This window comes from Pantherophis guttatus, chromosome 2 (genome assembly GCF_059756535.1).
Source record: "Pantherophis guttatus breed Tessera chromosome 2, ASM5975653v1, whole genome shotgun sequence".
In the NCBI taxonomy this organism is placed as follows: Eukaryota; Metazoa; Chordata; class Lepidosauria; order Squamata; family Colubridae; genus Pantherophis; species Pantherophis guttatus.
Genome location: NC_142064.1, coordinates 163,238,629 through 163,264,977, shown reverse-complemented (window position 1 = coordinate 163,264,977; position 26,349 = coordinate 163,238,629). Strand labels below are relative to the sequence as shown.

At 40.7% G+C, this 26,349-nt stretch overlaps 1 protein-coding gene across 1 annotated transcript in view; it reads left to right on the top strand.

Annotated features, from left to right (window-relative positions):
• The window catches only part of FBF1 (Fas binding factor 1), a 38,857-nt gene that overhangs the window by 12,310 nt on the left and 198 nt on the right, over positions 1–26,349 (top strand). The window contains exons 9-29 of the mRNA XM_034408618.3: positions 2,722–2,805; positions 4,652–4,768; positions 4,857–4,992; positions 6,551–6,684; positions 8,195–8,294; positions 8,380–8,811; positions 9,428–9,505; positions 10,402–10,499; positions 14,451–14,509; positions 15,460–15,615; positions 16,592–16,692; positions 17,641–17,847; positions 18,065–18,172; positions 19,166–19,305; positions 19,710–19,828; positions 20,641–20,763; positions 21,671–21,856; positions 22,146–22,322; positions 23,848–23,985; positions 25,327–25,465; positions 25,901–26,031. Of these exons, the coding sequence (XP_034264509.1) occupies positions 2,722–2,805; positions 4,652–4,768; positions 4,857–4,992; positions 6,551–6,684; positions 8,195–8,294; positions 8,380–8,811; positions 9,428–9,505; positions 10,402–10,499; positions 14,451–14,509; positions 15,460–15,615; positions 16,592–16,692; positions 17,641–17,847; positions 18,065–18,172; positions 19,166–19,305; positions 19,710–19,828; positions 20,641–20,763; positions 21,671–21,856; positions 22,146–22,322; positions 23,848–23,985; positions 25,327–25,465; positions 25,901–26,031 (2,963 nt within the window). The remainder of the gene's footprint in view (positions 1–2,721; positions 2,806–4,651; positions 4,769–4,856; positions 4,993–6,550; positions 6,685–8,194; positions 8,295–8,379; positions 8,812–9,427; positions 9,506–10,401; positions 10,500–14,450; positions 14,510–15,459; positions 15,616–16,591; positions 16,693–17,640; positions 17,848–18,064; positions 18,173–19,165; positions 19,306–19,709; positions 19,829–20,640; positions 20,764–21,670; positions 21,857–22,145; positions 22,323–23,847; positions 23,986–25,326; positions 25,466–25,900; positions 26,032–26,349) is intronic.

The following is a 26,349-nucleotide window of genomic DNA, read 5'->3' as shown; positions in this document are numbered from 1 at the left end:
TTATTAATTTAATTTGTATACCGCCCTTCTCCCAGAAGGGACTCAGGGCGGTGAACAGCCAAAATTAAAAAACATACAAATGCAAAAGTTAAGATAATTAAAAGAATTAAATCATTGGCTACCCAAATTTAAAACCCCAAATCCATAAAATTTAAAATCCCAATTAAAAAACCATTTAGGCTAGGCCGGCTTGATGAAATAAAAACGTCTTCAGGGCTTTATGGAAGGTCCGGAGGTCCGGGATCAATCGTATTCCAGGAGGCAGCTCATTCCACAGGGCGGGTGCCCCCACAGAGAAGGCTTGCCCCCTGGGGGCCGCCAGCCGACATTGCCTAACCGACGGCACCCCGAGGAGGCCCTCTCTGTGAGAGCGTATTGGCCGGTGGGAGGTTATCGGTAGCAGCAGGCGGTCTCGCAAATACCCTGGCCCTAAGCCATGGAGCGCTTTAAAGATGAGAACCAACACCTTAAAGCGCACCCGGAAGACCACCGGGAGCCAATGCAGCTCGCGCAGGAGAGGTGTTACGTGGGAGCGCCACGTCGCTCCCATAATCACCCGCGCGGCCGCATTCTGCACCAGCTGGAGCCTCCGGGTGCTCCTCAGGGGGAGCCCCATGTAGAGAGCGTTACAGTAGTCCAGGCGTGACGTAACCAAGGCATGAGTGACTGTGCACAAGGAGTCCCGATCCAGAAAGGGGCGCAACTGGCGTATCAGGCGAACCTGATAAAAAGCCCCCCTGGCCACGGCCGTCATATGCTCTTCTAAAGACAGCCGTGTGTCCAGGAGGACGCCCAAGTTGCGAGCCCCCTCTGTGGGGGTCAATGACTCGCCCCCAATAGCCAGCGATGGCACCAGCTGGCTATACCGGGACGCCGGCATCCACAGCCACTCGGTCTTGGAAGGGTTGAGCCGAAGCCTGTTCTTCCCCATCCAGACCCGCACGGCCTCCAGACACTGGGACATCACTTCGAGGGCATCATTGGGGTGGTCTGGGGTGGAAATGTACAGCTGAGTGTCATCAGCGTACAGATGGCATCGCACCCCAAAACCACGGATGATCTCACCCAGCGGCTTCACATAAATGTTGAACAGGAGCGGCGAGAGGACCGACCCTTGCGGCACCCCGCAAGCAAGGCGCCTCGAGGTCGACCTCTGCCCCCCTGCCAACACAGACTGCGACCGGTCAGAGAGATAGGAGGAGAACCACCGCAACACGGTGCCTCCCACCCCCATAAAATGACTGTGATGTCTCGGAATACAATTGTTAATGTATATAGACATTATTTCCAGTCTGAACTATTAAAATAGGTATTTTTAACGGTAGTTCTTTTTCCATCTTTTTCTCCTTGATGCAATATCGGTGATAAACATTTTACCCTCATTCATTCAACAATAATGCATAAAAGCCAGCTAGCATTGTGAAACTGAAATTGAATTTGAAATTGAAATTGGAAGATCTTAAAGCTCACCATACTGAACTCCTGGAGCAAAATCTGGATATAAATGAGACAAAATTGAATAACATCAGTTTGTTGTCTCATACTACTGTGTTTCCCCAAAAATAAGACCCTGCCTTATATTTTTTTGAACCCTGAAATAAGCGCTTGGCCTTATTGCCATGCGCTCAAAAGCCCAATTGGGCTTATTATCAGGGGATGTCTTATTTTGGGGGGAAATAGGGTAGTGCCATAGAGACTGCTAAGGGGCTGTTGACATTTAGAGATCACTTCTGTGCTATGCCTGGCAGCACGAAAAGGTGACCTTCAACAAAAAGGCCTGGCTACAATCTAGAAGAGGGTCATATTAGAAAAACTTCTGCACCTGTGAGGACTATGGAGTGCTTTGGAATAAAACAAAAAGATGCATAAGACCATGCAGGGGCTCTAGCACCTCTCCGCAAATCTATAAAGCAACTTTCTCTTTTTCTGAGATTGTGTGACTGGTTTCTGCAGTTGCAGCTTGATACTGGAAACACGTTTGGTTTAAAGCAGAGGTCCCAACCTTTGCGGCTTGGGGCCCAGCAGGTAGGGAACCGGACTGTACACAGGCTCGTGCGCGCCAGCCATTGCTCATGAAAGTCAAGCTGCCTGTGCACATGTGCACACTAGCCTGCCTGTCACAGGGCCCAGTTCAGAATAGTCCATGGGGGCTGGGGATCCCTGGTTTAAGGAACTGTTGATAATAGCAATAGCATTTAGACTTATATACCGCTTCACAGTGCTTTTATAGCCCTCTCTAAGCGGTTTACAGAGTCAGCATATTGCCTCCAACAATCTGGGTCCTCATTATACCCATCTCGGAAGGATGAAAGGCTGAGTCAACGTTGAACCGGTGAGATTTGAACTGCAGCTAGCAGTCAGCTGAAGTAGTCCGCAGTACTGCACTCTTAACCACTGCACCATCTTGGCTCTATGCCGATAAGTACTACAATTGCTCTCACAACACAACCCGACCTCCCAGAACATTGTGAATTCTTTAGATTTGCCTTGCCAAGTTTGTGTTGGACTCCATTGGCCATGGCATCTTGGAATTACGGGTACTATAAAAAAGCTGGAAGGTATTGAGTTCTTTTATACAGTTCACAACTCTCCAATTAAATCAACTGTTCTTTAAATCAGAAAGATTTATTCAGGGCTTCTTGCTATGTGAGACCAGAAAATTGGAGACAATATCTACTATGCCTTTATTTTTTTTAAAAAAACTACAATCTTTATATTCAGGAGATTCTGCAAGTGAAGTCAGTAAGGATCTTGGTTCTGTTCCCTCTGCTTCCAAACCACTGAAACAACGGTTCTCCCTTGAAGGTAGGAGTTTGCATACAATATATTTTTAAATTTACGTAATTTTGAACATGAAGGGAATTTGGAAAGATCAGATCTTTATGTGGCAATATTTATATCTGACCAACAATCAATCCAACTCTGAACTTTTGTTGCTATTAATATCTATTAAATTCAAAAACCATAGATAATATTACCCTAATACAAACATTCTCTGACTGGTGCTTTCTAAATATGTTGAATTGTAACACACATACTGATTCTGTTCTTTCTTTTTATTTTTTTCCCCTCTATTCAATGTGGTGCAGCCCATAAAATCTCCTCCTTCATTCTCCTTTCTTAAATGCCCCCTATACACATACCAAAACACATTCAGGAACAGACACTATCTCGCACAAGAACAGTAGAGGTAGTCCTCAACTTACAACCGTTCATTTAATAACAGTGCGAAGTTACAACAGTACTGAAAAAAGTGATGTGTACTTTGACTTAACATCTTTTGCTGAAGGATAGAATAAATTGTGCATAAAATCATGATCTCTCATAATATACACATGGTCCCCGACTAATGACCACAACTGAGCCCAGAATTTATGTTGCTAAGTGAGAAATTTGTTAAGTGAGCTTTGCCCCATTTTACAACTTTTCTTGCCACAGTTGTTAAGTGAATCACTGCAGTTGTTAAATTAGTAACACGATTGTTAAGTGAATCTGGCTTCCCCATTGATTTTGCTTATCAGAAGGTCTCAAAAGGGGATAAGAGGACCCCGGGACACTGCAACCGTCGTAAGTATGAACCACTTGCCAAGCATTTGAATTTTGATCACGTGACCACAGGGATGCTGCAAATGATTGTTAAAGTGTGAAAAATGGTCATAAGTCACTTTTTTCAATGCTGTTGTAACTTCGAACAGTCCCTAAACGATGTGTTGTAAGTCAAGGACTACCCATAGGAAAAATAAAACCCTGAATTTTATTTTGTTACATTACCAATAGTTTTTGCTTAACGACTACTCGTTCGGCAACCATTTGAAGCTATAGCAAATAGTACTTATGTCCAGCCATCAAAGGTTTCGCCATATCAGCTGCTCTGCAGTCACATGACTGCGATCTGGGCATTTGGGGGCAAGTCTCCCCTGCCCTGCTGCAGCCATTCCCAATCCACTACGCTCCTGCCCCACCTCACCAATCTCCCCCCCACCCCACAGCAACCACCCCAAGACCCCACCGAAGTCCTGCACTCTGCAGCAGTCACCCCCAAGCCCCACCAGGCTTGTGTTGTGCCACCTTCCTGCTTCTGCAACAGGCACACTAAACTACACTCATACCCTGCCACCCCAGCCCTTCAAGCACCCTTGTGCACACAGCAACAACCACTTGCCGGCACCCTAGCTTGTTTCCCTAAGATTTAAAACTTCCTGCCAATTTCCCCTCTGATTTTGCTTGTTGAAAGCTGGCAGGAAGTTGCAAGGAGGTCCTTGCTTAACAACCCATGATCCTCGCTTGATGGCGATAGGGAGTGCCAGGATTCCCGTTGCTAAGCAATGCAGTCATGTGACATCACACTTTACACCTGCATTGCTTAGCAACAGAAATTCCTGCCCCAATTACAAATGTTAAGCAATTGTTAAACTGCCTGAATTTTACTAAAAATCATTTTGTGGTAGCTTCCTTAAACCTATTGATTGTTTTAATGTATAAATCTCCTAAGACTATTGTGCTGAGTTAGCCTTCAAGGTGGTTTGAGTTTGGGCCTAATTTCTGACCTATAAAATCTCCTAATCGTACAGCAGTTCTTTTCATTTTCCTCAGTTGTGCTTGTTTTGAAATTATTGCTCTCTTGAAGTTCATAGATATGTCCTTTTTCTAGATATAGATGATCCTTTGGCTGGCCTTCTGTCTGATGATGAAGAAACCCCAGTGAAGAAAACACATTCCTCCATCACCAAAACTACTCCAGAAATCAATGGGACCCCTAATGAGAAAGGTAAAATACGGTTCTAGAACTGTTTTGCTTGAGACTTCTTTGGCTTCTACAAACTCTAGAAAACCTGTCCATGTATCTCTACTTACAGTTCATGGCCATGCTGTTGCTCCTAAGCAAAAACAAGAGGAATTAACCTTTGAAGATGATGGGGATGATCTTATGGAGGCTCTGGGGTTTGGTGATACCTCGAAGGCAGAAGTGAAATCTGGCAGAAGGAATGAAGAGTAAGCTAGACAGTTAGGCTTAGATTCATTAGAATTTGCCTCTGTTTAATGAGCTTTAAATGGTATTTTTTTAATTATTAACCACCTTAAATGCCTTGTAGGTAGAAAAGGAAAGCATGCATTGGAAAAAAAATAAGAAATAAGTCTCTGTTCAAAATGTTTTGCAGAACATTTTTAATTGTTAGTTTTATTGTATGCCATCCAAAATCACTTTGTGTGAGGTGGGTAGTCATATAAATTTGACAAATAATAAAATAAAATGAGCCACTAATATCTTTCTCTGGAAGAGGAATCATGGCATTATTGGATATGCAAAAAACTACAATAGTTTCATAGTAGGAGTAAATTAAAATACCTTTCTCTTAATTGGCATGATCAAAAGCCTGGGAAATCTGGCAACTGCATTTCCATTAAGATGAAGGTCAGCTGAATAAAGAAGGATGAATTATGAGCAACTTCATACTACCACCATTGATTTTATTGTACTATCTGTAGCATAACAGAAGGACCAATTAATTAAGAATTAACTAACCTCTTTTTAAAAATCCCAATTGTTGATTATATCACTTAACTATTCGTTTAGAGACCATTCAAAGTTATAACAGTGCTGAAAAAAAGTGACTTATAACTGGTTCTTCTACATGCAACCATCCCAAGCATCTTTGCAGTCACTTGGTTGCCATTTGGGCTCTTGGCAACCATCACACATTTATGATAGTCACAGCATCTTACGGTCACATGATCCCCATTCATGCTTTTCCCAACTGGCTTCTGATGAGCAACATCAATGGGGAAACTGGCTAGACGTTGCAAGTTATCACATGATGTCTCAATGACTGCTGGCGATTTGCTTAATTGCACTGGGACTTCTAGAACTGTTGTTGCTAAGTGGGGCAATCATGATGTTCTGCTTAACAACGGGTTCATTACCTTTATTTATTTATTTATTGGTTCGATTTATATGCCGCCCTTCTCCGGAGACTCAGGGCGGCTTACAATGCATTAAGCAGTAGCCTTCATACTTTTGTATATACCTGCTTAGTAGGGCTTTCGGCCCCCCCAAGCGGTGTTCTTTTTTATACAAAGTCAGCTTATTGCCCCCACAAACCGGGTCCTCATTTTACCTACCTCAAAAGCATGGAAGACTTGAGCCTGGTGAGATTTGAACTTGCAGTAATTGCAGGCAGCTGGTGTTACTTAACAGCACTTAACAGTGCTTTAGTCTGCTGCGCCACCAAGGCTCTATATCCCAAATAATGCCACTGATCAGTCCTACTTAAGAGGAAAGAGAAGAAAATTTCCCAGTGTAGTCTGTAGATCGCATCTAATCTCTTACTTGTTATAGTGGCAGACTTTTATGGATTTCTGGAAACTCTCATCAAGTATTCTAGTTTCTTAGCATTAAGCCGAAACCACCTATGAGTTTTCAGTCTGCTGTTTGTCAGCCATGAGGTAAAAGCTGGAATACAACATAGAAATCCTGAAAAAAGCCATTCTCTTTCTGTCATCCTCAGTTTCTTTAATTCATAACATCGTTTGGTTATGTTTTTTATTAAAGAAAAGAATCTGGTCCAGTGCGAGCAAGGCAAGATGAGTTGCTGGGTCTAGGAACAGCAAAAAAGCTGCTAGAGCGACCAAGCACAGGAGAACCGAAGGAGTTTAAGCTGGATAAGAAATATCAGAAGCAGACAGGTAAGCATGATAGGGACCGCTATCATACAAACAGTACTCTTACTTTTTTGTTGAAATAATTATGGTGTTGTTTATCTGCATTAGAAACCTAAAGGAGTGTCTGTTGTTTGAAAAAAAAGAAGGAATTTGTTACCTCATGTGTTTGCTTGATGTTTTACTGGGGGCTCATATCAGTGGTGAAATCTGAACTGGTATACTACTGGTTCGCGGGCTGCGCATGCGCCCTGTGCGCCAAACAGTGCATACCACCAACCAAATGCGAGGTGTGGGCACGCCCATGCGCACGCAGTGCACACCAAAAGAAGGCTTGCGAAGGTAAGTAGAACAGCGCACGGGGGAGTGATCAGCTGTGGCGCACAATTGTTGGAACCTTTTTTTTAACCTTTTAAAAGCATTTTTTTACTACCTATTCGCCGGAGCCGGTAGTAAAAAAATGCATTTAAAAGGTAAAAAAAAGGCTCTGACAATCGCGCACCACAGCTGTGATCGTCAGAGCCTTTTTTTTACTTTTTAAAATCATTTTTTACTACCTAGTCCCCCGAAATGGTAGTAAAAAAATGCCTAAAAAGTAAAAAAAAAAAAAAAAAGTTCCGATGATCAGCTGAGCGACGCGCGATCGTTGGAACTTTTTTTTCTTACTTTTTAAAGCATTTTTAAGTACCGGTTCCAGAGAAAGCACATGCGTGAAGAGAACCGGTGGTAACACCGGTTGGAACCCACCACTGCATTTTACCCAAAATCCATGAGCTCTTCTTTTTATTTCCTTATTGTTCTGCCCCAGCTATGGACCCCAAAGAATGGAGCATACACAAACTCTATACAAAGCTTATTTTACTCAAATAACTTAGTCTTTATCATTCAAAGGCTGTTAATGAACTGTCTTAACAGCCTACCAGAATTCTAAGATAAGGTAATCACTCTTACTAGAGTTGGCAGAAAGCCCAGAAGCAATTTTGCAGACACGAAGGAGAGTGAACTAAAGTTGTTCTCTACAGCTTGTTGCAAGCGGCGTTCCTTTTTAAATAGGCTAAGGGAGTGGCCAATTAGCCCCAAGCCTTACTCTCGAGGAGACCTCCTCCTGAGGAGCCACTCCTGCCTTTTGGCAGCTGTGCGTACCCGTGCATTGAGAAGAGGCTCCTCCTCTTCATCCTCTTCACTTAAAGGAGCTTCTGGAGGTTCTGAAGGGCCTGGCTGAATCTCTGCCTCTGGCACCACATCTTCTCCAGCCTCCTCACTGTCCAACTCTAGCACCAGCTGCACAGGCTGCTGATGCAGCACCATACCAGCCTCCTCGTTGTCGGAATCAGCTACAATCTACACAGGCCGCTGACAGGCCACAACACTTATTTAAGAATTGAAAACTGATATCCCTGTGGGGGATCTACAATCTCCACATTATATTTTATCTTCTGTTTTGACCTGTTTGGGCTTCAGTCTGGAGACTCTAAAATTTACAACAGCAGCATGAAAGTTTTCTTTTTAAAAAATATATCCCAATGCCATTGTACAGATAAGGAAGATGCTCTGGGAGATGATTTCACCTTTGGCGCCTACCAACCTACTATGGCCTCAACTCCAGAGGGACGGAGGTCGAGACGGCAGTCTGTCAGGTAACAGTAGGCCAGGTTAACCTTTTGATTTTGATCCCATAAGTCTGTCTTTAAAATTATTTTCACTTGGCAAAAACTTTTGTAGGTTTTCCTCCGAGAACCTCAGTGACCTGAAATCAGAACAGAGATCAATGCCTTCCCCCTCAGCATCTAACAGTCCCGTACGCAACAAGTCTGGGGCTGACTGGCTGGGATTGAAGGATGAAGATAGTGACTTGCTACCATCATCTCCACTCAAAGAACCTAGCAAAAGCAGCGCAAGAGGAACCACACTGGATATGCCATCATTTCCTTCAGAAGCTAAGCATCCTCCTCCTCCACTTCCAACCACCATCCAGGGTCCTTTGACAACCAAACAAGTTACTGAAGAAGTCATTCAGAAGAAAGAACCAGCTGAGAATGATGGTGATAGCTGGCTGAATAATGTATTGTCTCAAAAAATATCTCAAACACGGGAGAAAATGAAGAAGAGATCCGGATCCTTAGATGTTCAGACACATGGGGATCATCCCACCAGGTAAGAGTAGAGGGCTTTTCATTTGTCCACTTGACATTTTTCAATTTCTATAAATGAAAAATCTCATTTCCTCTCAAAGGCTGTCAGTTACTTTCACTGTCTCAAATAAATTCAATAAATCAAATTGTCCCAAAGGTGCTTTTTCAAGAGGCAACTGGAGTTTCTGTTTTTTCTTTGAAGACATTTCGCTTCTCATCTAAGAAGCTTCTTCAACTCTTCTTCAGTTCTTCAAAGCTGAAGAAGCTCCTTGGATGAGAAGCGAAACGTCTTCAAAGAAAAGCCAGAAACTCCAGTTGCCTTTCGGAAAAGCATCTTTGGGACAACCATGACCTGGATGACTGAGAATCTCCATAGACAATATATCAAGTTGTATATTCCATGCGGGTACTTAAGGGAAAGTAATCATCAGTATTTGATGTGTCGTCCTCCTTCATGACAGATCTTGTAGCTTATACTGGAGGAGCAAGAAAGTAGTTTCTTTAATGCAGATTTCCAAATCCTGATGGTCTCTGCATGTGTTAGACTGATTTCTGCAATTCCCATTCAAGGTAGCCAGATCTTTGCTTTAATTAACACATGACAGTTTGAATTCACATTTTTGTTTTCTTTTTATCAGCCAACAGGTAATCTCCACTCAAGAACAACATCTATCTGCTGCCACATCAGATAAACCTGCCAGATTGGAACAATTGGAGTAAGAACTTGCATGATAGTTTTTCAGAGGCATCTGATTCGGTGTTTCTCAACCTCACCAACTTGAAAATGTGTGGACTTCAACTCCCAAAATTCTGCAGCATATTGGTGGAAGGGAGCTCTCACATTAGGGAATACTGGGAGTTAAAGTACAGGTAATCCTCAATTTACGGCCACAATAGAACCCAACATTTATGTCAAGTGAGAAATTTGTTAAGTGAGTTTTGCTCCATTTTACGATTTTTCTTGTCACATTTGTTAAGTGAATCACTGCAGTTCTTAAATTAGTAACACGATTGTTAAGTGAATCTGATTTCCCCATTGGCTTTGCTTGTCAGAAGGTCGCAAAAGGAGATCACATGACTCCAAGACACTGCGTCATAAATTTGAGTCAGTTGTCAAGCTTCCTAATGTAAATCACGTGACCATGGGGATACTGCATTGGTCATAAATGTAAAATGGGCATAAGTCACTTTTTTCACTGCCGTTGTAACTTCCAACAGTCACTAAATGAACTGTTGTAAGTCAAGGACTACCTGTACACACATCTTAAAATTGCTGAGGTTGAGAAATACAGATCTAACTGATGAACCAGGAGACAGAATGCTGGATCAGATACTTATCAGATGTTTGGCTAAATCTGGCAGAATAGTCATTATTTAGCCTTCACCTTAATCGGAGCACTGATGTTGGAAGGGCAAGGTCAGGATACTTTCCCCTCTTCCCTTCCCAAAAGACAGTTGGCTCTGGCAACAAAATCATAGGGGACTCCACCACTTGCCGACTACCTTATTTTCATTGGCTTCGAAGGGTTATTTTCACAGCCCTTATTCCAAAAATGAGAAACTGCATTTGATTCCTCTCTCATTTAACCTTACCATCCTCTGCTTACTTCAGGTCTTTCGTTCCTTGGGAAAGATCTCAGGAACAAAGTGCCCCTCTTTTTCCATCTGATTCCAGGAAAGGGACTCCCTTTGGAGATACAATTTCAAGAGGTAAGATTCAAGCTCCAGCCGGACTATCCAAGAAATGCACATTCACATTATAGCAGAGTCATCATTGATAGACAAGGCATCTAATAATGTTATAAGATGGCCTGTTCTACTGGCTTGTTTTCAAGGCAAGCTGCTTAATTTTCATTGCGGGGGGTGGGGGAAAAACAATGGTAGAAACATTTCAAGCTTGGGTTACCCAGTAACACAGTATGAGTACTGTTAGATTCTGTTAAAGAGTGAGATGCAAACATCCTGATTTTATCTTCATTTCTTTCTTTGTTCCTCATCGGTTTTCTTTGGGCTAGAAGTACATAATCTATCCCACCCCCACTCCCCTACTACACAGCTCCTGAAAACCTTGAGGTTGGTCTGCAAATTCTCTCTAAATGTTGCCAACAAATTGTACATTTAAGTGAAACATGATTAAACACAGGGGAACTAGATTACATTTGCAGTTAAATCATATTTTTAAATCCTCCATTTCCTCTTATTGGAACGGAGCCTCATTTAATATAATGGTTCTTGGCTCAAAGACATATCTCTGCTTTAGATCTACCTCAGATCCATTCCTGTCATTCTCTTACAACTCTGTCATCCAGGGTGTGAGACACTGTACTATTGCATCTGGTCTTTCCAGGAATCTTCATTTCTTCCTGCTTTTAGAAAGCCTTCGGAAGACATTCTTGGTTCAGTATAACAGGGAAGGGGGAAGTATTTAATACCGCCAAGAGCCAGACTCTAGTCTTTTGGAGAGCTGCAGGAAGTGGAGCTATAATCCAGTGAAGGGAGCAGGGCAAATCTTACAGCCTCTTTAAAATGTATTGATGTACAGGTAATCCTTGATTTACAACAGTTCATTTAGTGACCGTTCAAAGTTACAACGGCACTGAAAAATATGACATGAGTTTTTCAGAGTTGCGACCTTTGCAGTATCCCCATGTTTATGTGTTCAGAATTCAGATGCTTGGCAACTGGTTCACATTTATGACAGTTGTTATGTCCCAAGGTCATGTGATCACCTTTTGCGACCTTCTGACAAGCAAACTCAATGGGGAAGCCAGATTCACTTTACAGTCGTGTTATTAACTTAACAACTGCAGTGATTCACTTAACATCTGTGGCAAGAAAGTTCGTAAAATGGGGCAAAACTCACTTCACAAATGTCTCATTTAACAACAGAAATTTTGGGCTTAACTGTGGCCATGAGTCGAGGACTACCTGTGAGTAGGATTTAAGCAAAATAGATGTGTTAAGCATGTTGGGGAATTGATGCATCTCTTCTTTGAGAGCTTGGTTTTACACAAAATAGCCTTTGTTGTTGTTGATTTGCTGCCAAATCAGTTGCTCAATCTTATCTGGTCCACGATTGGAAGATGGAATGAAAGAGTTCATGGATGGTATATTGATTGTCCACCCCCCTGCTCTGCAATATAAGAGAACAGTACTTTTTAGTTCCTTCCATCTCTGTTACTTCTCTATTAAGTTCTCTTCTCCACTCCATACCAGCTAATTTAGAACTTGCAAGTTGAATATTGAAGAGGTTGTACACTGTATACAGGAAAAGATGCCAGGGTGCATCTTTAAATGTTTATTAACATGACCTCTATGTTTACAGCAGGGGTGTCAAACTTGGGGCCCGCGGGCCGGATGCGTCATGCCCTGGCCACGCCCACTCCCATTTTAGCGAAGGGGGGAAAAGTCATGATACGTCACGTTTGATACCCCTGGTTTAGAGCATCAGAGAGATTTCTTCTATAGCTCCAGTGGTGAGCCAAAGCAGTAGGGAGGAAATTCCATGGAATTAATTCAGAAAGTGTTTACTTTACTGAGCAGGTCTTCTATCCCTTCAACTTCTCCCTCTCCCTGAATTATTTATTTTAGTCACCAGCAAGGACAGCTTACATATTCATTGGGGTTAAGTGTCTATTTTGCATGGAACACCTAGCTAAGACAAAATAGGGAAATAATTATCTAACTGGGGTTAGAGCAGGAAGTTTGTGATCTCACAACTTTTCATAGGAATTTTATTTTTAAAATATTGTAATTATAATTACAATGATAAAAAAATGAATACACTTACCCCCAAAAATAAAAGAAGAAAAGAAAAGAAAAAAAAAGAGCACAAGTATATAGTAAAGAAAATAAATAAATAAATGATTTCTTCTTCCAAATCCCATCTCTTAGCTATAATCAAATCTTTAAAGCCTTGTCATTTTAGTCCTAATGTCCACAGAATTCCATCAAGGGCTTGCAGGATATCTGTTTTAACCTTGATCAAATGCAGTCCTCGACTTTCATTTAGCGACTGTTCAAAGTTACAGTAGCAGTGAAAAAAGTGACTTATCACCATTTTTCACACTTGCGACCATTGCAGCATCCCCATGTTCACATAAGGAAAATTTGGATCCTTGGCCAGCTGGCATGTGTTTATGATGGTTGCAGTGCTCTGAGATCATGGGATCACTTTTGTGACCTTCTAACAAGCAAAGTCAATGAGGAAGCCAGATTCATTTAACAACCGTGTTACTAAAGTAACAACTGTAGTCTTTCTTTTAAACATAGTCTACTTATAGAGGCAGATACTCTTAAAATTAACTTCTGGATCCATGGTTCAAAAACAGTCATTATGTCCAATGTTAAGATTTTTTACTCCATTCTGTATTGGTAAATTCAGACTAAGCATTCTTCTCCTTTAAATTGAAATCTTTAGTTCCATCTAGTGTCCTATCCTGGGTTTGTTTTTTTTAAGAATTCAAAACACAAGCACTTTCCCATGGGAAGGATTCTTATAATTAAATCCAAAATCAAATCCATCTGGATTTTTAGTCTATTTGTAACTTTCCCAAAACAAAGTTCTATTCAACCTTTTGCTATTTGTTTTTTTTAAAAAAATAAGTCCCTAAACTTGTACTTAAAACTTCTTGTCAGGGTTCCAAGTAACACCCCCAACTAAATAAGACTCTGAGGCAAGCAGTTCCTCAAAGTTTCATTTTATTAGAGATGTCATATTGGCACATCTGGGGAAAACCCAAATCTGAAAGCCCCTGGATTTTCCCCACCCAAAGGAAAGTCCAAGTTCCTTCCCTTGCACCCACATGTCCATCACATGTTCCATTCAATCCACCATCCCAATTGGAGATGCCTCCCAGTCACACCTCTCGAGGTGCAGGTTGAACGTCCTTGACTCCCAGAGAAAAGAATGTTGTTATGTCTATATATCTCCACTAACTCCAAACAACCCCCCTCCCACTTTCCCACAGCACTAAGTGTGGTAGCCCTGAAGATCCAAAGAAAAAGATGGCCTCTGGGGCTGACACTTGTTTTGCTAAGGATTGAAGGAGATTCCCCCAGAATCCGCAGACTTGATGTTCCAAAGATTTCTAATAGCGGAAAAGCAATTAACAAGCAATTTCCAAAAGTGATTAGAAAACTAATATGTGAATTCAGTGTCTTTTTGACAGCTGAATGTCTCTTCCCTCGGCTCCCAGAGCTCTAAACCTGTCTCAGAGCACAGTCTTGCAATCTCCTTGCAAGGTGCAACTATCTGGAGCACTTGTGGGCGATCTCAAATCTTTTCCTTATCCAGGGAGGAATTACAAAGAGCTGCTCTATTGGCTCCACTTTTAATAGCGCTATCTTCAGTTCACCTTTCTTCCCTGTTATCTTACAACTTTGCAAGAGTAAACAGGAAGAGCTAGCTTGTCTAAGCAGTCTCTCTTCTAGACGTTAATCCAAAAATGCAAGTCAATTACAGGATACCAGACATAGTGATTCCTATGCAGGAACTGCAGGAAACAGCATGAAGGCCACAAGTATCTTAGTTCTTAAATCTGATAACAGTGGGCATTATGTGCTCTTAATAGCAATATTTTCTCCCTATAATTCAGTTTCTCTGAAATGGAAAACCTAAATTGATTACTACATCTGATATTTTTGTGGCTTGGATTTCAGCATCTGCAACCTTTTGGCAAGGACATCAAGAAATTACTAAGGTTCCTGTTAATTCCCAGGTAGGTGTGGAGTAATGCACTCATTTTAAATAATGAATATCAGCAGGAATGATAAATTAGTATATCTCTTCAACATCTGGTTATCTGTAGTATCCTGGACCTTGCACTTCCTGGACTTGCAAATGTATTCCTTTTTTTTTTTTGCCTATGTTAAGAAGAAACATTTGTCCAGAAGATTGTGCCTTGAGTTCTGGAGTAGCTACATAAAAAACCCAAATAATAATCTAGAGGAGTTTCTTTCCCTTCCAATTATAAGAATCAGTTGAAGCATACATTCATATTAATAAATGCTCTCAATTTTTTTTCTAGCCCAGAGGGAACTTCTATAGCATCCTGATTTAAATAATTTCAAATAATAACCTACCTATTGCGGTTAAATAAATATCCAGGGAAAGGAATTCCTTTTTTTTTTCTTGTATAATTCACTCCTTGACTAGTTTTATGTAAATTAAGACTTACTCCTACATATGTTTATTCCGGATGCATGGCTCTGGGGATTTGCAGGGAGAAAGGTGCTTTGGAATGGCAGGCACTCACATCAAACCAGCATCTCCATCTTTTCCCAGGCTTGCACATCTGCCCTTCGCAGCTATAGATCAGGTGTACAGAAAGGCACACTAGGTTTTAAGGAGCTGCAGACACGTTCCCTTTTTTGCTTGTGAAACCTGGAGAAGCAGAAAGAAAAATTCACAACACAGCCCTTCAGTTTATGTCTTAGAAACACTTATTTACATCGCTTCTAAAAAGGTTTCATAGCTCTTGGTACTTAGGGGAGACTCCACACCCAACTTCCCTTTATTAAAACCAGTGAAATGAGTACAAAACTTTGCACAGGTTTTCCAGAAACCTTTATGAAATTGGTAATTGATAAAGTGGAATAGAGAATGATGTCTACCTTTTTAAAAGTATGCTGGATATTTAAAGCTATGACATTTTTCGTTCTTTCTTAGGCTCTGATCTCGGAACCCCATCTCCTGAGCTCACCTAATAATGCTGACTATGAAAAAAGAATGGCGGGAGTGCAAGCGCAGCTCCGAGAGACCCTGGGAACCTATCAGGCCGAGCTTTTGAGTGCCCAGACTCGCCTCACTGAGCTTGAGGTTCAGGTAAGGGCATTGTGCAAATAACAGAATATCAGCATTGGAAGGGACCTTGGAAGTCCTCTAGTCCAACCCCCTGCTCAAACAGGAAACCTCATACCATTTCAGACAAATGGTTGTCCAATCTCTTTTTTAAAACTTCCAGTGTTGGAGAACCCCACAACTTCTGGAGGCAAGTCGTTCCACTGGTTTATTGTTCTCACTATCAGGAAATTTCTCCTTAGTTCTAGCTAGTTCTCTCCTTGTTTAGTTTCCATCCATTGTTTCTTGTTTTGCCTTCTGGTGCTTTGGAGAATAGGTTGACCCCCTCTTCTAACAGCCCCTCAGATATTGGAACGCTGCTATCATGTCACCCTTAGTCCTTCTTTTCAGTAAACATATCCTGCATCTTTCTTCATATGATTTAGGTAGAAATGGGTCTTAGAAATAAAAAGTTAGGTAGAAGTCTCCTTTTAATACAAAAGCACTGGTTTATATATCAAAGACTTGCAAGAATTTTATTATTTTTTTTATTTTTTTTTATTTGATAAAGGGCTACGCTTGCAATCAAGAAGCTCTACTAATAGTTAGAGTAATAGAGAACAAGTCAGGACTTTCATGCACACATATCGCATTCTTGTAATTGTTCCTATAACCAGATGTCCATTCTCACATACGCCTCGATAGCCATAATGCTATGCATGGTCACAAGTACACACTTATTTTCTTTTCGAGTATCTACACATATATCTATTTCACAATTCTCTGCAAGAAGAGGTTTGAATTGCTCCCTCAGAATGATTAGGTAGGGAGCAGGTTTTGCCTCCTCTTCTTTTCACCATTCTTATCAAGGTTATGTTATATTACAGTTATGTTTATTCTACATTGTGATCTTTCCCCCTCTCCCTCCCTCCCTCCCTCCCTCCCTCCCTCCCTCCCTTCCTTCCTTCCTTCCTTCCTTCCTAAACATGCTTTAAAAATAACTATTAAAAAAACATTTCAGGTAAGGCGACTTGAACTGGAGAAGAACCAGCAGAAACTCTTGCTGGAAAGTCTGCAACGACGTCACCAAGAGGATTTGGAACTTATTGAGAATGCACACAGGTAGAAATGGAGGAAACCACTCAAGGTTATTAAAGGTTATTGAAGTATGTCTAGTACTACATATATAAAGTGAAAAAATTATGAAGTGGGAACCACATGGAAAACTGGAAGGCGACGCTTAAATATAAATTCTAATCCCCTCACCACTGGAAGTCCCATAAGCAGGAACTCTTGTGGTTTCTATGTTTGCAGGGCTTTGTGGGTTATTGTTACAAGAGCTATTTTTATAGAATCTTCTCATAATTTAGAATCGAGACAGATTTTTTAAAATTATTATTTAGAAGAGGTCCCATCCTTGAGACTGAGGTTGAGATTGTATTCTAGGAGGAATGCACATTTATCAAATACTCCCAATTTTAGTATTATCCTACTCAGAGCTAAGGTTATATTGATTTAGATTCCTGCTTTCAAATTCTCAGGGATATTTTAAGGAATTCTGTCTGGGTCTTATTTCCGAGGACCAGGGTTCTTTATTGAAATGCTTTAATTATATCCTTGCATTGTAGTTCATTGTCATTCCCAAACAGAGCATGAATATTTTGGAGCAAGTGGAAAACCTAACATGAAAGTTTATAAAACTACACCATTAAGAGACAAACAGCAGCAGATAAAAATATACATGAAAAGTTATTTCTCCTACTATCTTTATCTGCATTTTCCAACCTGGTACCATCTTGATATATTCAGGCTCAATTCCTGAAATGTATAGACAGCTTAGACAAAGAAATTGTGGTTTACATACGTCTGGATAATACCACTTTTGGGAAGGGCAAGGAAAACATAGGTCTAAACTGATATGAGGAGCACAGTTTTCAAACATGAAACCAGCTCCAAGATCATGCCAGCTCCTTTTAAATGTAGACTTGATCATCAGAAAATATTCCCATGGCTGCACAAAAATATGTTGCATTCTTCCCCTCTCCCCAACACTGCCAACTGGGGAGCTAGGAACCGTGTGAAGGTTGTTGAGGACTCGTATCGTCAGCGTGAGGATCGTCTCCGGCAAGAAAATGAGGAGTTGGTTGCACAATACCTTTCTCGCTGTCAGAGCGCAGAGCAGGCGAAATCGGAGATGTTAGCCCAGCATCAGCGTCGATTGACTGAGCTAGAGCAGGAAAAAGCCAAGGAAATTGATCGCCTACAGGAGCTTCAGCGGTAATATTGTGGGGGAAGATGAAGGAAATTTTCTTAGACTTTGAACGGATGGTTATTGTTATGCTTTACAGAAGCAATAAGTCAAACATGTAAGCTTGTTTTGTTTGACAAATCTGAATCTGAGTCTCTACGCATTTAGCCAAGCTTTATGTATACACTGAAATAAATTGAGAAGCAGTGTTTGTTTGTTTGTTTATGGCCCTTTGGACTTTTGCAGGATGTCCATCCTGGAAATGCGCAAGGATCATGAAGAGCAGTTACAACGGTTGAAACAACTGAAGAGTCAGGAGATTGATGCAGTGACCAGTGCCACTTCTTACACCAGGTAACAGGAGCTAATTACCTTAAAGCATTAGAGCATTGGAACAGTGCTGAAACGTAAAATTTGTTACTACCGGTTCTGTAGGTGTGGTTTGGGGGGGGGGGTAATGTGACTGAGTGGGCATGGGCAACTTTTTTTTTTAACTTTTAAAACCATTTTTTCTACAACCTCTTCAGCTGTGTTGCCTGATGTCAGAGGCTTTTAAAAGCATTTTTTTCTGCAACCTCTTTGGCCGAAGAGGTTTTTAAAAGCCTCTGACGATCCCAGCTGAGCCGCGCGATCATCAGAGCCTTTTTTTTTTACTTTTAAAAGCATTTTTTTGGCCGAAGAGGTTGTAGAAAAAATGTTTTTAAAAATAATTTTAAAAAGCCTCTGATGATTGCGTGGCTCAGCTGGGCGGGGGGGGGGGGGCAGGGATTTTTGCTACCGGTTCTCTGAACCACCCACCACCATCGTTACCAGATCGGGTGATCCGGTCCAACACCGGGAGCATTTCACCCGATTGGAACTTATACCCAGTTGTAAGGGTCATAAATAGTTATATCTGGTAATCAATGCAGACTTGGTAAGTGGAATAAGCTCCACAGTTTGCTTCTTTAGTTTACAGTGCTCCTATGAAAGAAAAAGGATGAGGGGTACCTATGACTGCATCCATGGACATGTGCAGTCCATATTAGAGCAAAATACCAAGAGTTTTAAGGCTGTATTAAAAGGGATTCAAGTCAATAATTCCAGCAACGCTGACCAGAAATGCCACATGGGCAAATTTGGATACAGAAACCTACAAATCAATTGCTAAGTTGCAGAAGCCTACAGCTCAAAAATAAAGTCATGTATGAGCCCAGGTCCCCAGAAGTGATTTGGTTCATATCCAGGGGAACAAAATAATGTATAAATTATTGAAGGTAGCTTTTGATTTTCATTCTTTTGTTATGAGAAGTCAGTAAGAAACATGGAAATGGCTAGGCAATGTGGTGCTCTGCTTGCCTCCTGCAGGTCTTTGAATGGCGTTATAGACCAAATGGAGAAGTTCTCCAGCAACCTGAATGATCTTGCCAGTAAGGTGGAAGCCACTCACCATACTACCCACCAAGGTCTTGAGATGGGAGCTCGCCAAAGAGATGAGCAGCTTAGGGGTATGTGCCTTTTGATGATTGGGACCCTACTTGCTTTAGGTCAACTCTTATTCTTGGGCACCCTACTTCAATCATGTTATTGTAATAATGTCCTATTCTGTCCCTCGTCCTGAGACAGGTGTGCTGCTGCTCCTGGTGGATCATATGGCTGAGTAGCATAGGAGTATAATGGGAGGGGGGGTGGGGTAGGGTAAGTGCTCCTCTAGAAGTGCCTCGTCTTCTGTCTTATCTCCATGATCATGATAACTTTTTTGAAAATCAGTGCAGATGTTCTAGTTCAAGAATTTGAGGATTTTGAGTTTGCTCCCCCGCCACTGCTGCGCCCCCCCCCCCAAAAAAAGTTCTGCCTACCACCCAGGTGGCTGCAAAAAGATGCTAATTCTTTCCTTGTCCCAATTTGAAAGTTTTGCAAGACCGTTTGAACCGGCAACAGAGAGACATGGAAGATGAACGAGGCCGGCTACAAGAGGTTATTTCTAAGATGGAGGCCAGACTAAACGAGCAAACCCGCCTTCTGGAACAGGTGAGCTAATGCTAAACTGGCTCCTGGTTGGTATTGGTGGTGGCAGAAATGTGAGAATTGAAGGCAACTTTTAACTTTAAGACTAGTCAGATTTAGCTTTTTTTTTTTTTAATGTTTACTGTGACAGAGATCTTAATGAGCTTCTATACCGAATGATTGCCATATCCGGTCACTATCCCTTCAAGATAAGAGTCAGAATGGAGTTAGGTGAAGTGAATTTTCTCTCTAACAACTGACAGGTGTCTTCCCCAGTCCTTCCCGACTCTTCCTCAGTCAGGAAGTCTGAATATTTCCTGGGAAGGTCAATGTAAGGAAATGACAGATGACCTACAGCTAAGTGTTGTGTATTGGGAAGAGTGGGGTTTGCAGATCTGCACAGAATGTGCAAGCTAATGTTACACTTGACAAACAGAGCATTTGTAAGGAAGGCACCTGAGAGTTTAAACTATCTTCTTAGTATTACATAATGGTCAAGGTTTTATATTATTATTACTACTTGTCATCAAGTTGTTTTCGACTCCTAACATCCATATAAATAGATTTTCTCAAATTGCCCATGCTGGGTATAAATGGTATATCTTGCAGTTTTAAATGGTGTTTCCATTAACAATTAATTAAGACATATAGAAAATATTTTCCTTTTGGATAGATACTGCCTCTGTGACACAGAAGGGCTTCAAAAGGAAACTCCAGCTGGAATTTGGGGTGGCTTAGTCTAATTATGCTTGCATTTCCTGCTTGTTTCACACGCTATCTTGCTTGAAGATGGATTAAGCCTTTCAGGAGCTGACGAATGTGTTCTTCTGCCTTAGGAACGTTGGAGGGTCACCACTGAACAAGCCAAAGTAGAATCTTTGCAGCGCTCCCTGGAGGAACAGAGAAGAGTCATGACCCAGCAACTAACCATGGAGAGGGAAGAGTTAGAGAGGGCAAAGGTTAGAAGTGCTCCTGTTGCTTGTGTGGTTAATGAGCATGTTGTGAAGTGAGGACTAAATGCAACTGGGTATATGTCATTTACTGAATTTTACTAAAAGGAGGAATCTGATATCCTCATCCACTTTTTATTCTCCCATATTTTCCTCACTGCTTTTCTGATTTTTTAAAATTGCTTTTACTGCATAAGGAAAAACTGACTAATTCCACGGTAGTTTTTATAATGCTTTATAATACTAGAATCCATCCATCTGGAACCATATTGTACATAAATACATTCTGTACAGAAACTCAAAAAACTCAAGAGCAATATCCTTGTACCTCCATTTATATTTTAGCTATTCCTCGATTTATAGAGAATTTTTATAATAGAAGCAGAGAAGATTTAAAATAGAATTCATATTCTGTTTCAAAGAGAAATAGTACTTTGCTTTCAAAGACACTAAGAGGAAAAAAATCAAGATACATCAATTAAACCCAAGTAAAGTTGCAGCAGCCTTTTTAAAGTGACTATAACAGGTGTGGTTGGGGTGAGTTGTCACGGGGAAGAGGGGCTTGATTTATTCTCCAAAGTACCTGAGGCTAGATAAGAAGCAATGGATGAAAGCTAGTCAGAGGGAAATCCAACTTGGAACTAAGGAGAAATTTCCTGACAATGAGAACTATTAGTCAATGGAACAACTTGCTTCCTGGAGTAATATTCCATCGCTGGGGGGTTTTCAAGAAAACTTTGCGCAACGATTTGTTCACAATGGATTAAGGACTTCTGCCTTGGGCAGTGGGGTTGGACTAGAAGATCTCCAATGTCCATTCCAGCCTTATGATATGATTTTTGCTTTGGTTCACTTTTTGTAGTGCTGTCAAAAACAACACTGATTTCCCAGTCCTTCTCCTGTTCCTTGTTCCTAGAATTCTTTGCTTGAGGAACAGAAAGCAGTCATGCAGAAATGTGCCGAAGAGCGCCGTAAAGTGGCGGCAGAGTGGTCAGAGCTGCACGTCCAGCAGAGGCTGAGCAAGGAACGTTCAGAGCGGGAGGTTGACCGGGCTTTGCAAATTGACTCTCAAAGAGAAGGGGCCATCATGAGTCTTGCAAAGGTAAAGGGCTGCAATCTTTGTCCCTTTAATTAATTCTTGGACGGTCTTTTTACTGAACAATCTGGGAAGAGAGTCCAGAAGAATATTTGGGCACTGAAGCAGTGGTTAGATTGCAGTTATAACCATTTATCATTTGTATTGACATGGAAACGGAAATACCAAGTGTTGCGTAAAAGGTCTTTTTTCAAGTGTTTTTTAAAAAATATGATTCAAGTGGATTAAATTCAGTATAAAACAGAAATATAAAATAGCAAATCTCTACAGCTATTTTTCCTTCTCCTCCTCTTAGGAACAAGCAGACCTGAAGATCAAATCCAGTGAATTGAGATCAAGGGAGGAGCAGCTGGTGAGGGACCGAGAGCTTCTAGAGCAAGAGAAACAGGAGCTGAGACTGGAGAAAGAAAGGGTTAATGCAACAGCTTTGCATGTCAAGCAGAGGGCAGATGAAATCAATAACATGAGCAAGGTAGAGAAACTGCCTTTCTATATCCACTATTCAAGCAAGAAAAGCTGATATGACTCAGCTGGCTACATATTCTGGAAATTGCATATCCTGGCACTTCTGGATGTATCAGATAAAAAAAGGCTGGATTGTATCATAGGAGCCAAAAAAAAAAAAAAAAAAGCCTTGGTCAGCAAACAGTCTTTAAAGAATCTGTAATATGCTCCTTTGAAAGCTAGGGAATAAGCTTTTAAATTACTGATTCCAAATCCAAACACTAAATAGTGTAATTGCCACATTTACAGAGTTATTGGCAGGTGGTTTTTTGAGAAGGCACCTAATGCTGTCTTGCATTTTTGATTTTCCCCGATTTACTATAATGAAAAGAGAGGAAAACCTCACAGTGACTCTAGGTTGTAATGCTGAAAGTCATTTACTTGAAAATAAACTAATCTGTCCTGGTTGATTTTATAAGAGAACCTTAAGTATGTAATCTTAAAGCCAAGTTTTCCACAGATAGCATAATTACATAATATGACTTCCTAGGAAAGGGGAAGGGGGAAAATCCAGCCACATCTGCATCTCCAGGTTTTATCACCTATCAAGGGTGATAAACTACCCTTAAACTACACTTTTCGAGATGTGGGGAAAGTTCAGATTAATGAACTAAGATTTGTTAAAGGCAGGCATGTGAAGGAAAATGGTCAGAGAACTGTGGCCTAACATTAATAGCATGTGGGTTATTGAACAAAAATGATGTCATTTAAACCAGATGCTATATTGCAAATTAGTCCCCCAAAAATTTACAAATACTTTCATCATGAAAAATGTGCACTAGAAGATGTATAATAAATATGCTACACATCAGACACTCAGACACATCAGACACATCAGACGCTCTATGAATACCGTATAAAACCAGTCACAACTTGCTGCTGGTTTCTTACATTCCACCTTTATTTTTAACAATAATTTGTAGACTAATACATAATGGACAGGATCATACTCAGTTAAGCAACTCTTGTGTGGTTATATAAAGGTAAAGGTTCCCCTCGCACATATGTGCTATCGATCCCGACTCTAGGGGGCAATGCTCATCTCCATTTCAAAGCCAAAGAGCCAGCGCTATCTGAAAACATCTCCGTGGTCATGTGGCTGGCATGACTAAACACCAAAGGCGCACGGAACACTGTTACCTTCCCACCAAAGGTGGTCCCTATTTTTCTACTTGCATTTTCTACCTGCTTTCGAACTGCTAGGTTGGCAGAAGCTGGGACAAGTAATGGGAGCTCACCCTGTTACGTGGCACTAGGGATTCGAACTGCTGAACTGCCAACCTTTCTATTGACAAGCTCAGCGTCTTAGCCACTGAACCACTGCGTTCCTATTGTGTGTGGCTATATAGCACAACCAATCCATTAAACCAGAAACAATCCATTATTTAGCATGCTGCATGAATGCAATTATATCAGGTTAAATCCTAAGGCAAAAACAGGTTTAAGACTGTAGCTCAGATCAAAACCTGGCTCTTGCTCCTTCTGCCCTAAAGCTGTCCTCTCACAAGTATGAAGAAGGAGAGAAAGCCCTGGTGGAGGCCAAGAAGGTAGAATCTGAACATCAGGCCAGACTCCAGACTCTGCAGCAACAAATGGAATGGCTCAGACAGCAGGAGGAACATTTGCATCAGGTAATCTCTTCCAACCTATGGAAATTTTCAGTTCCTACGGACTATAGTTACTGTCCATGGAGATTCTCAGTCATTCGGGTCATGGTTGTCCCAAAGGTGCTTTTTCAAGAGGCAACTGGACTTTCTGGTTTTTCTTTGAAGACGTTGAAGAATGCAAATGACCAGCTGTCTGCAAGGAATATAAATCCTTCCATTCCCCACTATACAGTCAGAGCTGAAGAAGCTTCTTGGACGAGAAACGAAATGTCTTCAAAGAATAACAAGAAAGTCCAGTTGCCTCTTGAAAAAGCACCTTTGGGACTACTATTATTACTGTTTATTATTGTTTTTTTTTATTCTGTTATTACTTATCTTGTCATCTAAGAGAAGCAATTTTTAAAGTAGAGAAACCTTTATTAAGGCTTCCTTTAGATGACCAAATACTTAAAAACAGAATTAAAATACAATTAACATATTAAATCAATGTTTGAAAGTATAGGATATCCAAATATTGACATATATGCCTCAGAATACAAAAATCAGACAATCCTGTTTTATTGAATGAAAACAGTTCATGCTGTTTTGATTTGTGTTGCATTTTAATTGCATGGCTCTATAATTTGATTTAATAAAATAATAGTAAAACAGATCAGCTCATTGTAAAATTGCATGAAGTCAAGGTAAGCAACAGCATGCCTAGATTTAAGAGGTACATAGGCACACTATTTTTTTAAATCCTTTTCTTACTTTACAGATTAATTTGTCTCCAGATTATACAAGTGTGCTATCACAGAATGGAGTTGAGCACTTTCAAATGCTTTTATTAAAAAAATGTACATGTATATCTCATAATTATTTTTTGTGGAACACTGAATGCTTAGATAAAGAAGCTGAGAAAGATCAGAAGGCTGCCTCCCAAAATTAGAAGTGATGAATAGCGAACAGAAGACACCATAGCTACCTGGTCTCAAGTTATGATGGGTTTTAATAGTCCGTACCAGCCTCTTAAACTGCCTAGAAAGTGAATAGACCATCAGTGCAAAGAGCTGTTGCTTCTAATAACTTCGGTATTACAGTCTGTAACATAATTTCACCAAAAAAGGGCTTGAAGTTTCAGAAGCATAGACGCTGCTGGTCATACTGCAGCTTTCCAAAATGGACCACAACTTGCACATCTGAAAAAAATCGTTCTTAAGCAAGAGCGGGTTCCGGAGCTCTTCCTAAATTGGAAAATTACAGTTTGTTCTGATAATCTAAGAAATTATGGCAAATTTAAAAATGGTCTGCTCAGCATGAGATGGTTGAGGTATGATACACCAGAGCCTACTGCTACAATATTTTTCTTCCTTTGCAATGAGCCAGGAGCGGCTCAGTTTGTCACACCAGAGGAGGCAGCTTGAACAGCTACGGATGGAACTTCCAAGCAACCCACGGGCATTTCAGAACATGGCTCAGGTGCCATTATCGGGAACTCCTGACAAATTAATCTCCAACGTGCATTGTAAGTACCTGCACAGCCATTTGGGGTGGGCATTCTTGATAGGCAAAATAAAGGAAGAAGGTAAAATTCCGTTCTATGTATTTTCAAGGACTTTTATATGTAAATGACTTTCACTGAAGGGACAGAGGGGGACTAATTCATGTATTATTTAAATAGTGGGTCTTGGAGCACAAATTTCAGTTTCTTCCACACAAAGTGGTCCTGGCACTCTTAACGCTGGCCCTCAAAATACAGAGGAGCATCTGACAATAAGCTAATAGGGAAAATTTAGTTAAACGTTGCTTCATTACATTTTTTAAAAAGTAACTAAAGAGCAAAATAAAAAGAGAGTTCTACAACTTGTTTCATTGTTCCATTGCCTCTTTGATCTATACAAGTATCTGTGTAGATGACACAGATGACTATATACCATATCTAACTTGTTTTTCTTCCCAGTTTTGCCTCTTCCAGTTACTGTTCCACCTAAAGTCAACCCTGGAAACACCGGAGCTTCTCAAGGACTTCCAAGACCAGATACAGCAGATTTATGTGCCAAATTGGTGTTGCATAAAATTACAGCTGAACGAGTAAGATTACATTGTCCAGCTTTTGGTCTACTATGAATTGAGAACATTAACATCTGTCCTGAGGTTATAATTTACAGCTGTTTTTATTTTATTTTTTAAATTTATATGAAAACCCATCTTGCAGTCATGTAACAATACTATTCTATTTAGCATTAATTTCATCTAATTTTATTTCACTGTCTTTCAGGTAAAATTATTATCTGAAAAAGAGCTCAGTTGAATTCAAAATTTGCATGAAACACCAAGTTATGGAAATGGGAAGGACAGTGAAATTCTGATACGTGGTCATGAAGCTTATATGTTTTTGGTTCACTTTTG